Raw genomic sequence first — 14,652 nt, 5'->3', positions numbered from 1 at the left:
TGTGCGCTCTGGGACGGCCGTGTGCTCTCCAGCTGTGTGCTCTCCGCCTGTGTGCTCTCTGTCCCGGCTGTGTGCTCTCCGCCTGTGTGCTCTCTGTCCCGGCCGTGTGCTCTCCGCCTGTGTGCTCTCCGCCTGTGTGCTCTCCTCCTGTGTGCTCTCCGCCTGTGTGCTCTCCTGTGTGCTCTCTGTCCCAGCCGTGTGCTCTCCACCTGTGTGCTCTCTGGGCCAGCTGTGTGCTCTCCGCCTGTGTGCTCTCTGTCCCGGCTGTGTGCTCTCCGCCTGTGTGCTCTCTGGGCCAGCTGTGTGCTCTCCGCCTGTTTGCTCTCCGGGCCGGCCGTGTGCTCTCCGCCTGTGTGCTCTCCGCTTGTGTGCTCTCCTCCTGTGTGCTCTCTGTCCCGGCCGTGTGCTCTCCGCCTGTGTGCTCTCTGCCTGTGTGCTCTCTGGGCCGGCCATGTGCTCTCTTACCTTAAGAGGCCCAGCCTGTCTTTCAAAAAGACAACCTGACTTCTCCATGGCTTTAGAATTTGTTTGCCATTACTGTACTAACCTGTGTTCTGAAAATAGGCGTTAAAAACCTCCAGACTTTGAGCTGTGGTGCCTGTAACCTTGACAGCCCTGGACCTTCCCAACAAGGGCTGCAGCCTGTTTGAGCCACCTGTGGTGGTTGTCTTAGAAACACCTGATGACTTCATTGCTGTTTTCACAAATCATGTCTTAACTACAGTTTGTGTGGAAGCTGCTTGCAGGGGCGGCCGTGTGCTCTGACCAGATAACGAAGCACAGGTTCTGAGCACCGCTGGTCCAGGTACTCGAGCTGCTGAGGCAGGAAAACCACTGGAATCCAGACTGGCTTGAAACCAGCCTGACAAGATAGACCCCATCTTGGGGGAAAAAAAATGAAAAAGATTAAAAATAAAAAATACAGGCCGGGCATGGTGGCACACGCCTTTAATCCCAGCACTCAGGAGGCAGAGGCAGGCGGATCTCTGTGAGTTCAAGGCCAGCCTGGTCTACATAGTGAGTTCCAGGACAGCTGGGGCTACAGGGAGACTGGTCTCAAAAAGACAAAAAAAAAACAAACCCACAGATTTTAGTAAACTGTTATTTTTGTTATGCAGCTAACATTACTGTTTATAAATGGTCCAGGTTTTGGTTTTTGTTTGTTGTGGAAACAAAGTCTCACTGCATAGCCCAGGCTAGCCTGATTTCTCCTTCCTGCCTCAGCCTCCTAAATCCTGGGATTGCAGGCCTCTGCCACCAGACCCAGCAAATACCCTGTTTCCAGGGAATTTGAGGAAGATACTCAAGAAGAAAGTAATGGTGTCCTGGGGCCGGTGCTGTCTGGGAGCTCTGTGGAGCCCGAACCACTGAGCTGCTGTGAAAGGTCTGCTCATTTCCTGAGGCTGCTGTCAAGAGGTCAGGGGTGTGAGCTCCTGGTTCCCTGGGGGCACAGCGTATGTGGCTCCCACCATCTTGGGGCTACTAACATGGAAGTTCTTGACACAGAAAGCCTGTTGTGTTTGAACTTGTGTCAGGCGTCTCAGTAAATGGGAAATGTTCATTTAGACAAAAATGAGCCTTTGTGTGGTGTTTATAACTCACTGGGTTTTGTTATTCAATGTTCAACTTGATTATAACTTCTACCATTTCGTTTTCTTTGGCATTCGGCTCTGACTGAGCTGGATTTCACTTCGTGCCGAGGGTTAGAACCTACTTTCTCTGATACCTTGACTGCTGCATCACTGCCCTTTCTGGGCATTAGAAGGCCGGTGCGCACTCTGAGAGTCTTCTGCCCTGCTAGACTTGGTGTCCTTCCTCATCAGAGTCCCTGAGGGGGTGGAGTCAACGGGGTGGGGGTCCAAGGGCAGTGGCAAGTCCTGAAAGCCATCAGAGCAGTCAGCATCAGGGACATCCTAGTGGAGAGACGCAGCCTCACGTTGGTTACAGGATATCGTGTCCAGCTGGGTGCTGCCTTCTAGATCTTTCCCTGTGGTGGGATTTGTAGCCATGGGAGAGGGCAATGCTATACCTCCTGGAGGAGATGAAGTGGGAGCGAAGGCGGTTTTTAACTGTCGTCCTGTTAGCATGTTCACAGAAGCACCAGGAGCACCCAGAATCAGGACCCCAGGGGTAAGACTTGGCAAACCAGAAACGGGAACACAGGGAACACCTCCTTCCTCTCCAGTCAAGGAAACTCAAGCCCCCAGTGAAAATGCTACATTTCGTTTCTCTTGTCACCCCATTTATCCTGATGCCCTGGGAACAGTGATTAAAACAAAAGCACACTTCTTACAAGCTCTGAGTTTCTTTAATAGCTATAGGGTGTGAAGGGATTATGATTACACAGCCATGATTTATAAAGGAATCACAGGAAACAGTCGTTCCTTTTAAAGAAAATAGCAGCTGTGAAGTTAGCCCACCCTCTGGGCGTTTGCTGAGGTTCCGTTGAGGGCTAAGAGGCCCTGTGGTCCAGGCATCTTGACCCTGTGTTTCTTTCCACACAGCCACCGAGACGGCGCAGCAGTTGAAGAGAAGCACTGGGGTGCCATTCCACGCCAAGGGCCGGGGGCTGCTCCGCAAGATGGACACCACAAGTAAGGCTGTGTGCATGTTCAGTCTAGCATGGTGCTGCTGGCCAGGCGGGTTGGACCTAATTTCTCATTAGGAAAGTCACCAAGACACTAGTCTTGAAAAGTGAGGCTCATTGGCTGAGTGAATAAATGTGTGAGGACAGGCTAGGCCCTGTTCCTGACACGAGTGTCTTCACCTAGGGAGAGGCAGGCAGGGAGGCTGTGTGTGGGGAGCCAGCATGGGGCTGTGGAGAGCCAACAGGGGGGCTGAAGACATTGCCATAGCACCTGTCACCAGTAGCCACCATCCTGGGTAGAGCAGTTGTGGCAGGTGACTAGGGTTAGGGTGACTGGAGCTATTCTAAGTTTCCCAAGGTGGGGTGGGAAGAGCTGTGCCTGGGTGGCATAGGTCAGTCTTCACACAGGTTTGTAGCACCTCACACAGGCTGTGGTACTTGTGTGACAGGCAGAGTGCAGCCAGCCCACCCAAAATGCTGCTCTCTCTGAGTTGGGAATGAGTATCAATTACAAGAAAGCAGGACTCCCCTGGAAACATGCCTAGGGCCCAGTGCACGGCCAGGAGACAGAACAGCCATTCTCTGGCATCAGGGACTACAGGGAGATGGATGCCGTGGAGTGAAGGGGAACCCTTGCTGGTCTTCCCATGGTCTCTGGCTTCCCTGTTTGGTTTGGCTGGCATCTTGGTATACCAAGTTTCCATAATCCCAAAGCTGTCACACAGGATCTAGTGATAGTCTTGGTGTGGCTGACCATTGCTGCTGTGGGGTGTGGGCCTTTTCCTGGTATGGCCACTGTAGCCCAGGCTCCATGCTGCTTCCTCCCTGCCTGGAGCACACCCATCTTCCTTTACCTGAGATAGCCCCCAAGGGCTTTTCTGGGAGAGGGCCTGCCTGGCCATCACTATGTGTCCACCTTTGACCTAGCATGTGACAAGCCTCCTGCCCCAAGCCTCACTCTCTGAGCAGAACTTGATGCCCTAGATGGCAACTGTCCTGGTGATGGTGTGGGGAGTCGGGGGCGGTCCCCAGTTACCATGTCTAGCTGTCATTTCCCATTTCCCCAGCCCTCCCAGAAATCATCCACCTCTGGGGTACCAAGCCTGGCTCTTCCCAGCGGACCTTCAGGGATGTCATTAAGCCTGTAGGTTCAGACCGAGTGTGCCTTCCCCGCAGTGACACTGGCAGGAACAGCCTGAGCTCTTTTTAGTGAAGGATGCAACATGCAAATGTTCTAGGAGGCAGACTTCCCTCTGGGACTTACCCAAGACCGAGGCAGCCCTGCTCTGCCCACCCTATCAAAGGTGGCCGGGCCCCATAGGTATGTCACTGGTCACCAGTTTCTGGTTGACTAAGACCACTGTACTTTCTCCAGCTCCTCTCAAAGGCATCCCGAAGCAGGCCCCCTTCAGAAGTCCCACCACACCCAGTGTCTTCAGCCCTGCAGGGAACCGGACCCCTATCCCACCTTCGAGGACACCGCTGCAGAAGGAAAGGGGTGTGAAGGTGGGGCACCCCAGCCTCTGACCATCCTGGAAGGGCCAGCCTCGGTCCCCTACTCTGTAACAAAGTATGGAGTTTTTGTTTTGGCAGCTCCTGGATATCTCTGAGCTGAACACTGTCGGTGCTGGCCGAGAGGCAAAGAGGAGGAGGAAGACCTTAGGTGCATATGGGGCTGTGGGTGAGAACAGGGAGGCACTGCAGCCTGGCATGCTCCGCCTCTGCATGGTGTCTGGGGGCTGGTTCCCTTGATGCAGCAGGCCTGAGCGTCTGGCTTCTTACCTCATGGTGGAGGCATGTTTCCCAGTGAATCTTTTGGGGAAGAAGAGATGGGTGTTTTGAGACAGGTCCCACTCTGTAGTCCACGCTGGCCTCAAGCTTGCAACGGTCCTCCTGTCTCAGCTTCCCGAGTGCTGAGACCATAGGCTACCACATCTGGCCCAAGGAATCATTTCTTTTTCTGGAGACCCAAGTGTATAATGCCACCTTGCACTGAGCCCTCACAAAGGACACTCGTCTCCTGGAGCTGACCCCAGGCCCACTGACCAGCACTCTTGCTTTACTGACAGACACAGAAGTGGTGGAGAAGCCAGCCAAGGAAGAGACAGTTGTTGAAAATGCCACCCCAGACTATGCTGCTGGCCTGGTGTCCACACAGGTGGGGTGTCCACACGGGCGGGGTGTCACACGGGTGGGGTGTCACACGGGTGGGGTGTCCATACGGGCGGGGTGTCCACACGGGCAGGGTGTCCACACAGCAGTGCAGCAACATGGGTATCACACCTCCAGGTGTCACCAGCCCAACATAGCTGAAATGTGTGCTCCCTGTCCTGATCATTAGCCACTAAGATGTGTTCTGTGAAGGACTCTGTGTGTGTGTGTGCGCGTGCGTGTGTGTGCACAGATGTATTTGTATATGTGTTATGTAGGAGTGGCAAAATCCAGTCAGTCCTGGGTTTGGAATAAGTACCTGCGTTGTGCTAGGGCACTGCCCAGGGTCTCCTCAGCATTATACCTCCTTGACCCTCCGTCCAGTGGGTCGGCCGCCTGTCTGAGGCGTGAATCCGCCAGAACAGTCCTTCCCCAGGGGCTCTCTGTGGAAGTGGAAATGGGTAGACAAGACAGGTGCTCAGGCTATGAGGCAAGGTGTATCTTGTCCCTGTTGCATGGGATGGGCTGTCAGAGCGAGCTTGTTTTCTTTGTGGTGCCCTTTGCACTGCTGAACTTTCCCCCAGACATACCAGTTTGGGAGCATTGGGTGGTGGCCAGGCCTAAGTTTAGAGTCCAACACCACTGAACTCCGGGGCTTACGGTCTAAAGAAGCCACTGTCCCTGCCCTGGGGACAGCAGGCTCTAGAGATGGGAGCCAGCTGGTGGAGATTGTCCAGGCTTTCCTAGGATGAGAGGGGCACTGAAGCCCCTGGCTCTACCCATAGAGACCATGGTGTCTGTGTTCCAGAAACTAGGGTCTCTGAACAGTGAGCCAGCACTGCCCTCTACAAGTTACCTGCCTTCTACACCCAGTGTGGTCCCTGCCTCATCTTACATCCCCAGCTCGGAGGCCCCTTCAGGTGAGCGGTCTGCAGTCTGGGTCATCTTCCCCCAGCCTGCCCCAATCACCTGCCTTGGGGTGGTCACAGGATTACCCGACTATTTGGAGTGAGGCTAGAGGGTCCACCCAGGAGGTAGCTTTGCCCATATGGAGCTCGCTAGGGGTCCAAATCCTGTTGTCCACCATCAAGATGCCGGTCCCATCGTCCCTTGGTTTCTGCCTATGCCAGGCAATGGAAGGTGCGCCTCTTGACCAAGAAATAAGCCAGAAGCCCTGAGTGGAGTGAGCACACGACTGCCACTCTTGGCACTCATTCTCTGTGTGGGTGGGCCCAGGACTGTCTCTTCCCATATGAGGGATCCTGCCAAGGACGAGCCTTCAATGTCCCACACCCTCGTGGTTAAGCTTGGGTCTGTCAGTTGTTACAGGGTTTGGCTCCATTGGGCTGGGCTAGTCGCTGGTCAGCAGGGCAGGGATCAGCTCGCTTCAGGCAGGAAGGCCCTTGGGGTCAGGCAGTCTTGCTGGGGCCCAGCAGATGGCAGACTTGGGGAAGCTGCTCTACAGTGCTTTACCACTAGCGCTCAGGCTGTGGGGGACCTGCCATAGGTCAGGATCTGACCAGAGCCCTGGACAACACCTCAGTGGATCTGGATATGCTGAGGACACTGGCCCTGCCCCTCTAGGGGGAGTGCTTAGGGGTTGTGCCTCTGGCTGGGAGGGCTTCTAGTCAGCAGGCAGGCCTGGGAGGTGGAGCTGAGCCTTTTGCCTCTCTGGGAAATGGTGTCGGGACCCAGAGTCTGGGATGAATGGCAGTTAGGGGTCTAAACTGCAGGGGTCCCTACAGCTCTTCTTGGCTAACCTGCTTTGCCCGTAGCCCCACCTTCCCGGGAAGCCAGCCTGCAGGCCAGTCGGCCACCTGAGGAGCCCAGCACCCCAAGCCCCACACTGCCAGCACAGTTCAAGCAGAGGGCGCCCATGTATAACAGTGGCCTGAGCCCAGCGACACCAGCACCTGCAGCACCTACCTCACCCTTGACACCTACCACACCCCCAGCCGTCGTCCCCGCTGCTCAGACACCCCCAGTGGCCATGGTGGCCCCTCAGACCCAGGCTCCTCCTCCTGCCCAGCAGCAGCCTAAGAAGAACCTGTCCCTCACGGTAGGTGTGCCCTGGAAGCCTATGGCCATTAGGTAGATGGCACAACTTTGCCCACTTGGAATTGGGACTGCAGCAGGCTGAACCTGGAGGGGCCAGTGGTGGGCACATGGTCCTGGAAGCCCAGGCACTCATGCTCTCTCTCCACAGAGAGAACAGATGTTTGCTGCCCAGGAGATGTTCAAGACAGCCAACAAGGTCACTCGGCCAGAGAAGGCCCTCATCCTGGGCTTCATGGCTGGCTCCCGAGGTGTGTCTGCGCTACTAGGCCTGGGCGGGACCCTGTTGCAGGTGGGTGGGTGGGGGGCTCCTTTGCTCCAGGCACCTGCTCAGCAGCCCCTGCTCTCCACAGAGAATCCATGCCCGGAGCAGGGAGATGTGATCCAGATCAAGCTCAGTGAGCACACAGAGGACCTGCCCAAATCGGACGGCCAGGGCAGCACCACAATGCTGGTGGACACAGTGTTTGAGATGAACTACGCCACAGGCCAGTGGACACGCTTCAAGAAGTATAAGCCTATGACCAATGTCTCCTAAGGCTGCCACCTTTGCTGCTGACCCGGATTCCAGGATGGAGGACTGCTCTGAGTGGCCAAGGGCAGATACCACAGGACACGCCCTCCCACCGCCTGCCTTCCACAGGCCACTGGGCCCCAGCTGGTTTAAATTTTAGATATTCCTCTGGGGTGTTTGGGCTTATTTTTTTTTTATATTTTAATATGGGTTACTTTTCATGTGACTAATATACTTGGATTTAATATTACATTTTTGAATGCTAAACCAAAAGTTACAACTTTCTAATTTTAGTGTCTGTTAAGATTTGACCTTTTAAATTTTTCTTAAAGTCCACTGGCTGCGAGGGCTTTCTCTGCTCATCCACGCCCTTCCCTGTGAGGTTGAGGGGACCAGAAGTGACACCCGCAGGCTAGGGTGTGAAAGGGCTTAACCCTCCCATGTCAGGAGATGACAGGCCTCACCACTGCTGCCTGCTGGGTTTTGTATTTCTCTTTGTACAGTTGTGGACACTGGCGATCTGTCTCTGGGCACGTTTTCACTGTAAATGGATCTGAGTATTAAAGTTTAGCTTTTCTAAAGCAAAGCCACAGAGCTTGTTTCAGGCCAGCATAACTCTCTGCTCTGGGAGCAAACCTTCCCTGTGTAGTTCCTGGAACCCAGAGGGAGGAGAGGCTGGGAGACCCCCAAAGCCACCCTAGACCTAGACCGGGGCTGGGAAGTGGGTGGGGTCAGCATGGGGAAGGGAGAACCACCCCATAGGAGGTCACTGGCCCAGGGAATGACCAGCTCCTGGCCACAGGGCTGGAAAATAAGCAGCAGCCCCCACCCCCAACCACTTTGCATTTCGTAGGAATTTGAGAACTGAATTATGTTCGAAAAAAAGAGGTGAGCATTTCACCACCATCAGAATTCCCCTAGTTTGAGCATCTGCTCCTTGGTAGAGCAGAGGTAGAGCCAGCCTTGTGCCCGCTACCCTTCAACAGCATCTGGGAAACAGGTGTCAAAATAATCCCATGTAAAGTAAGTGTAAGAAAAAGGCCTTTAAAGTTTTTTAATACAAGAATACATTTGCAGACACGACTTTTCATGTTAACGCTATTTTCCCGCCACCCCACTGGCAGTTCTCAAGTCTGTTTCCGTGGGCCCCCTCCTCAAAATGAGTTTCAAGCTTTTGAGTCTTCCCTGTCAAACCTGGTGAGCACACCCAGCATCCTAAAAGGAACTTCCGGCTTTATAGTTTAAGAAGTTGACACCAATAGGCACATTTGAACTTATATTTAATTTCTGATAGGGCATTTCACATCTCAACAGGATATGCTGACACCATGGACACAGCATGTTACTCTACTGACTAACAGTCGTCAACTACACTTCTCATAGATGAAGATATTTGGCAACTGACAGTTGTTTACATTAACTTCTCAAACAGGCGTTTAATCCTTGAAAATCAGGTAGCTCTGGAAGATGGACATGTCACACCATGCTGCCAACATCACAGTAAACACTTTGAAGCCACCAGAAGTGCTTAACTGAGTGTGCCTGAGAGCCAGGGAGTCCTGGGTGCTGGTGCCAGGGAGGGGGCCGTGCGCTCCTTCAGGGACCAGCACCTGGGTCTTCACCACTCTCGCCAGCTTTTAACAGTGGTATGGTTCCGCAGCCTCGGAGGCCAGTGCTAGCATGGAAACACCAGGTGTGTGCGCCAGGGCTGCTGCCAACCCTACAGGGCTGTGCATGATGAGGCGTGTGCAGGGCTCAGGTACAGCTCCCGGTTGGTTTCTGATGCCAAGGAGTTTGGGCAGTTTTCATTTGTTTTACTTCACATTCAGGACAAAAGCTTGGGGCTGATGCTCAGAAAATCACCAAATCTTCCCCAGATTCAAAATACTGGCCAGTTCCAGAATCAGTGGGAAAAACCACCACCCTAAGCTGTTACTTTATAAACTGCTTTGTTTTTAGTTAGTGTTATTTGCTCATTAATAGTTTTTGGGAAGGGGAAATCGTCTGAAAATTTTGCAATATTTCCTTCAGAAAGATCATAAAATAATTTGGAAGTAATATCAAAGTGACTCAAAAATCATTTAAGGTCCAAAAAAAAAAAAAGAGTAAAAAGTTAATCTGTTCCCCAAAGTGCACTGCCAAACCAATTCTGATGTTTTGACTTGCACAGGCGCCACTGAGCAGTTGCAGGAGCCTGGGGGCCAGGGGCTCCAAAGGCCAGGGCCATGTGTATGTAGGAAGGCTACCCAGCCTGCACCGCCTCCGCCTTCCAAACTTAGGGCATAAAGAACAGAAATCTATGAACCAAGCCAGGATTTTTGGAGGACAGTAATGAGCCAACTTACGTTCCAAACTGACAAATGCTCCCAGCCTCATCTGGTCAGGTGGGTGTCTCCAAAAGTAACTAGACCTGTGCCTGTGGAAGCCACCAGCTAGCTGCAAAGCTGATACAACCTCTGCAGGGCTGTAACTGTAGGTGGGTATGAGCGGCCACTGGTCAGCACTCACCACGAGCTAGGCCTGTGGATCTTGTACCTGATGCATGAGTGCCAATGAAGACCACAAAATGGCCAATCCTGGTTTACATGGAGGCTGCAGTTCTTTGGGACCAAAAGGCAGGACAGCAACAGACAGCAGACCCTGTTAGGGATCTCAAAGTCATGGGCTTCACTATTAACGTGGATTTTCAAAAACCAGCACCCACTGCCACATGCAATTCCCCTCCCAGAAGATAATATGTAGTCTGCTCCTTTATGGGAGCTCTGAACTCTCCAGGGCCAAGAGGAACCCATAGTAAGGCAGAAACAAGTCTTCCAGACAACCTAGTAGTTCTCGCACTGAGCTTTTAAAGAAATCACTGAAATCTCACAGGGAAATAGGCACCATCAGACTTGTCCACCATGAGACCAAGTGGTGCCCTGGTGGAGTGAGAGTGAGTTTTGGAGCTCCGCAAACAGATGCACAACAGAGACAGAGCTTCGGCCGACAGCAGCTTGGGCTCCGGGCCTCAGCTGTGGGGGCCCGTGTGGGCCCGGGCCTGTACTCCCTCAAGATCCACTAGGCCCGCCGTGTTCTCAACAGTCCGCATCTGCCTGAGAACTTGGGGTCACATCAGCAAATACACTTTAGTCGGTAGTGATTTGTGAAACAGGTTTAGCAAAAATACATGAAGAATAAAAGCCAGAAACTGATAGAGAATGGCCAAATGAAGAAAATAATTTTCCCCAAATGCTGTTTTCTGGGTTCAGAAGACACCAGGGGGAAATGGCCAAAGCAGGGCAGCTACTCTGCTCCACAGGGCCCAGTCCCACCACTGGTCAATCCACAAGGAGCAAAACCACAAGAGGAATCTTGCAACACCACGACCACTTGAGAGGATGGAAAAGCACTTTGAGGAAAAATTCACATTAGTACAAAGAACATAACGCTATTTCAAAAGAGCAAAATAATGATCACAATCCTGGCTGGCAGTAGCCCAGGGCCTAAGTCCCAGTCCATCCTGAGTGGGGGCAGTGTGAGCAGAAGCTGGCACCGTCAGGATAAAGAGCTAATGGTGACCTTTACAAGACTATTCTATACATTTAAGGTGAGATAAAAGCATTTTGCATGCCAGTTAATCTTCAATCGTGACTTTAATCTAAAATAGAAACAACGGGAGGACACCTTGATGTTGGTTCTCAGATTCAAGTGTAGCCTGTAATGCTGTGGAGTAAGGCTTGTTTGTCCCGGACCGCCGAGCACGCTCCGACGGGCATCAGTGCAGACGCAGCTCAGCTGCTGAGGATGGCTCAGTGGGGAGAGGCACTCCCGCTTAAGGAGGCCTGTACGTGTGGCACTATGAGCTGGGTCCTTGGGGCCAGTGCCATGCTGACCTTCCCGTTGCAGGCGGGGCTGGCTGCCCCAATGCCGCCCCTCGATCTGACCAAGCTGCTGCTTGGCGCTATTTGCCTTCTGTGACCCTTCGCCAACACCTCCTTCTCTTCCTCTTCCCCTTGGACTTCAGTGGTTCCGGGAAGGGTTTCTCAGTCTTGGTACTTCTTGCAGATTCTGCCCCCAAGTCATGCTCACAGCAGTAGGACTGCCCATCCTGGGTGGAGTGGAAGGCTGTCCCATCTTGGTGCTCCTTACAGAAGGAGTTGGGGCAGAGGTGGCAGAAGGAGGTAGAAGGCTTGCCGCACACATCACAGTGATGCCAAGGACATTCCCACTTCCCTGCAAAGGAACAAGCCATCATCGAACAGGCGACAGAATCAGCTCCATCTTCAGGGCTGAAAGCGATTTTGGGGGTAATGAGGATTGAGCCCAGGGCCTCGAGCACATGCTCTACCACTGAGTTATATACCAAGTCTTGTATTTTTCTTATAAGTGGTGGGTCCTCAGTACTTAGTCTAAGCTGGCCTTATACTCACTACCCTCCTGCCTCAGTCTCTGAAGGAGGTGGGCTGACTGGAACATACTAGCACACCCAGCTAAAACTTATTTTTTAAACCAGCTAGCCAAATTAATGGAAAGTAACACAAAATACCGCATTTCATTTCAGTTGCAAAAGAGAAGCTTATGTCTGGTCTCAGAGGCTAGCTGGGTGTCCCACAACACACACCAGGGACAAGTCACTGCTGTCCTAAGTCAGCTGCCACACTAAGCCCTGGTAGGTGTCCATTGATCACCCTGGCTGACCTGTGACTTGACTAGTCATAGGGGACCGGTTTCCTGCTCGGATATTAATCTTTCTGGGATTAATCTGTGAAGATCTTTGCTAGGTTAGGGATAACTATCACATCCATTGCAAATATTTTTCTGTCACTTGACTTTGTACTTTAAAACTTTCTTTTTTTAAATTACTTTTTGGTTTCTTGTCTTTGGATGAGAATCTCTTAATTTTCCTTCTGAAACTATTATCACCCTGATGCTGAAATCTCTGAAATAACACAGGGTGGTACAAGACAACGCCTACTTCATTATCTTCCAGAAAGCCAAATCTGTGGCTCCATCTAAGCAGCTCCTGCTGGCCCAGCTTCAACTCTGGGGACAGTGCCTACAAGTCCTGGGGAGGGAGTCAAGTGAGGTGACCGTGCCCTTTGGGTGACTGGAGACCAGGGACCAGGCTGCTGCTTGGAACCGGTCTTGTCCCACCACAACCCCAGTGCATTTCACTTTGGGCTTTGTTGCTAATGAGATGGCCACTATACAGAGGGCTCCAGGGGCTGCTGTCTGTGCCCACCCTGTGCTCCAGCAGGTTCTCTAGATTGAAGACATTCACCACCTGAATGTCCCATGAATTTGCAATCAGATAAGGCCCAGTCAGTAGAGGGCCTGAATGAGAGTGGCAATCACACAAAACACAGGTCCTTGGAGGCTTCCGTGGATCCCAGGCACCTACCAAAGGGCCGTTTGCCCAGGCCCAGGCAGGACAGGTGGTAGGCCTTGGTACAGAACTTGCGGTCACACAGCACCAGCTGGCCACCGTCACCACAACGGAAGCACTCGTCCTCTGACTGCCGCTTCCCTTCCCCCTTGGCTCTGCGCCTTCTGGTTTTCTTCTTGGCCTTTTTACCCTTCTCCTCTGAAGAAAGGGATGTTGAGGTCTAGAATCAAGAATTAAGCATAGCTCACATAAAAGAATTATACAGACTGAGAAGTGATAAAAGGTCAACTGTAAAGACAGGCCCAAGATTAAGACGGTGTGCTGGATAGCTTTAGTGTCAACTTGACACACCTGGGTTGAAGGAGCCTCAATTGGGGAATTGTCTCCTTTGAACTGGCCTGTGGCCATTCTGTGAGGCATTTTCTTGATAGTTGAGTGAAGTGGGAGGGCCCGGCCCACTGTGGGTGATGTCACCCCTGGGCAGGTGGGCTTATGTTGCAATAAGAAAGCAGGCTGAGCAGGGCCCAGGGGGAGCAAGCCAGTAAGCAGCGTTCCTCCATGGCCTGTGCTCCAGCTCCTGCCTCCAGGTTCCTGCCCCGAGTTCCTTCCTTGGGCTCCCGGATGAACTGTGACCTGGGAGATGTAAGACAAATAAGCTCTTTCCTCCCCAAGTTGGTATTGGTCAGAGTATTTTGTCACAGCAATGAAGAACAAACCAGGACAGAGGGGAACTTTATAAATTCCTGGGGATGTTCTGATATTACAGGACAAGCCTGGGCTGAAGGTGTAGCTAGGCTCCATTTCTAACACCACAAATATAAAAGCAGGCACTCTACCTGTACAGAGAGGAGGGTGTGGCCAGCAGAGTGGCCCCTAGGCAGCTTCTGCTGGACAGAAAGCTAACAGGCTCCAAGACTGCTACACTGGGACCTGCTGATAGGATGTGCAGGCAAAGGCATTCCTTAGCCAGTGCCCACCCACTGGCCACTTCTCTTAGCAAATAATTCAATTACGAGCTGAACAGGTGAGGGTGGCCCACAGTCAAGGCAGCAGTCCTTTAAAAAACATCCACGGGGGGTGGAGAGATGGATCAGCAGTTAAGAGCACTGGCTGCACTTGCAGAGGACCCGGGTTTGATTCCCAGCACCCACATGGCAGCTATGAACCATCCTTAACTCCAGTTCCAGGGGATCCGAAGCTTTCTTCTGACCTCCGCGGCATTGCACGACATAGGTACATTCACATACATGCAATATACTTGTACACATAAAAACATACACACACACACACACACACACACACACACACATCATCCACAAGGTGGGCCCAGGTCCCAGCTCAGGGTGAAGCTGCCTATGATAGCTCTAGCCTTTGCCGCAGACAAGGGGTGCCCCAAATTCATGTTCTTCCTGGGCATTGGAACATGACCTTATTTAGAAACAGAAATTTTAAGTAACTGGAATAAGGTCTCAACTGGTATAGGATGGTCCCTAATCAAACAAGCAGGGCTGGTGAAGAAAGGTGTGGCCCAATGGTAGAGTACTTATCTAGAATCCACCATTAAGGGGCTTGGGGCATGGCTCTGTAATAGAGTTTACCTAGCATGTGTGGGTCGTGGGTTCCCTCCCCAACAAGAAAAGGGGGGGGGGAGTGGCAGAGCAATGGAGGTTGTAGGCAGACACACACAGCACAGGGAATACCATGTAAAACAGCAGAGGGTTGGGGTGGGGCTTCTACAAGACAGGGAGCACATGGATCACTAGACACCAGCCTCTGGAGAGAGGCCAGAAAGATGCCAAAAGAACCTTTGGAGGGGCTAGAGAGAAGGCTCAGCAGTTAAGAGTACTGGCTGCTCTTGCAGAGGGCCCCAGTTCAGTTCCCAGCACCCACATGGCAGCTAACAACTGTCTATAACTCCAGTTTCAGGGGATCCGACATCCACGTCTGACCTCTGTGGTCACTGCACAACATGGGTGCACT

At 52.4% G+C, this 14,652-nt stretch overlaps 2 protein-coding genes across 3 annotated transcripts in view; one reads left to right on the top strand and one right to left on the bottom strand.

Moving 5' to 3' along the window:
* Nucleotides 1-9,410, top strand: part of Nelfa (negative elongation factor complex member A) — a 20,258-nt gene extending 10,848 nt beyond the window's left edge. The window contains exons 4-11 of the mRNA XM_008841836.3: nt 2,505-2,594; nt 3,963-4,093; nt 4,181-4,250; nt 4,657-4,745; nt 5,547-5,658; nt 6,514-6,797; nt 6,945-7,044; nt 7,147-9,410. Of these exons, the coding sequence (XP_008840058.1) occupies nt 2,505-2,594; nt 3,963-4,093; nt 4,181-4,250; nt 4,657-4,745; nt 5,547-5,658; nt 6,514-6,797; nt 6,945-7,044; nt 7,147-7,331 (1,061 nt within the window). The 3' untranslated portion in view covers nt 7,332-9,410. The remainder of the gene's footprint in view (nt 1-2,504; nt 2,595-3,962; nt 4,094-4,180; nt 4,251-4,656; nt 4,746-5,546; nt 5,659-6,513; nt 6,798-6,944; nt 7,045-7,146) is intronic.
* The window catches only part of Nsd2 (nuclear receptor binding SET domain protein 2), an 88,962-nt gene continuing 82,880 nt past the window's right edge, over nt 8,571-14,652 (bottom strand). The window contains exons 21-22 of one of the 2 annotated variants that reach the window (XM_008841835.3): nt 12,688-12,892; nt 8,571-11,519 (exon numbers count right to left, since the gene is read on the bottom strand). In XM_008841835.3, the coding sequence (XP_008840057.1) occupies nt 11,248-11,519; nt 12,688-12,892 (477 nt within the window). In that variant the 3' untranslated portion in view covers nt 8,571-11,247. The remainder of the gene's footprint in view (nt 11,520-12,687; nt 12,893-14,652) is intronic. The other variant, XM_029567700.1, reaches the window with a different exon arrangement.

Source organism: Nannospalax galili, unplaced genomic scaffold, assembly GCF_000622305.1.
Source record: "Nannospalax galili isolate Female #2095 unplaced genomic scaffold, S.galili_v1.0 scaffold101, whole genome shotgun sequence".
Taxonomy (NCBI): domain Eukaryota; kingdom Metazoa; phylum Chordata; class Mammalia; order Rodentia; family Spalacidae; genus Nannospalax; species Nannospalax galili.
Note: the sequence above shows the minus strand (reverse complement) of the source record. Positions and strands in the feature narration are given on the sequence as shown.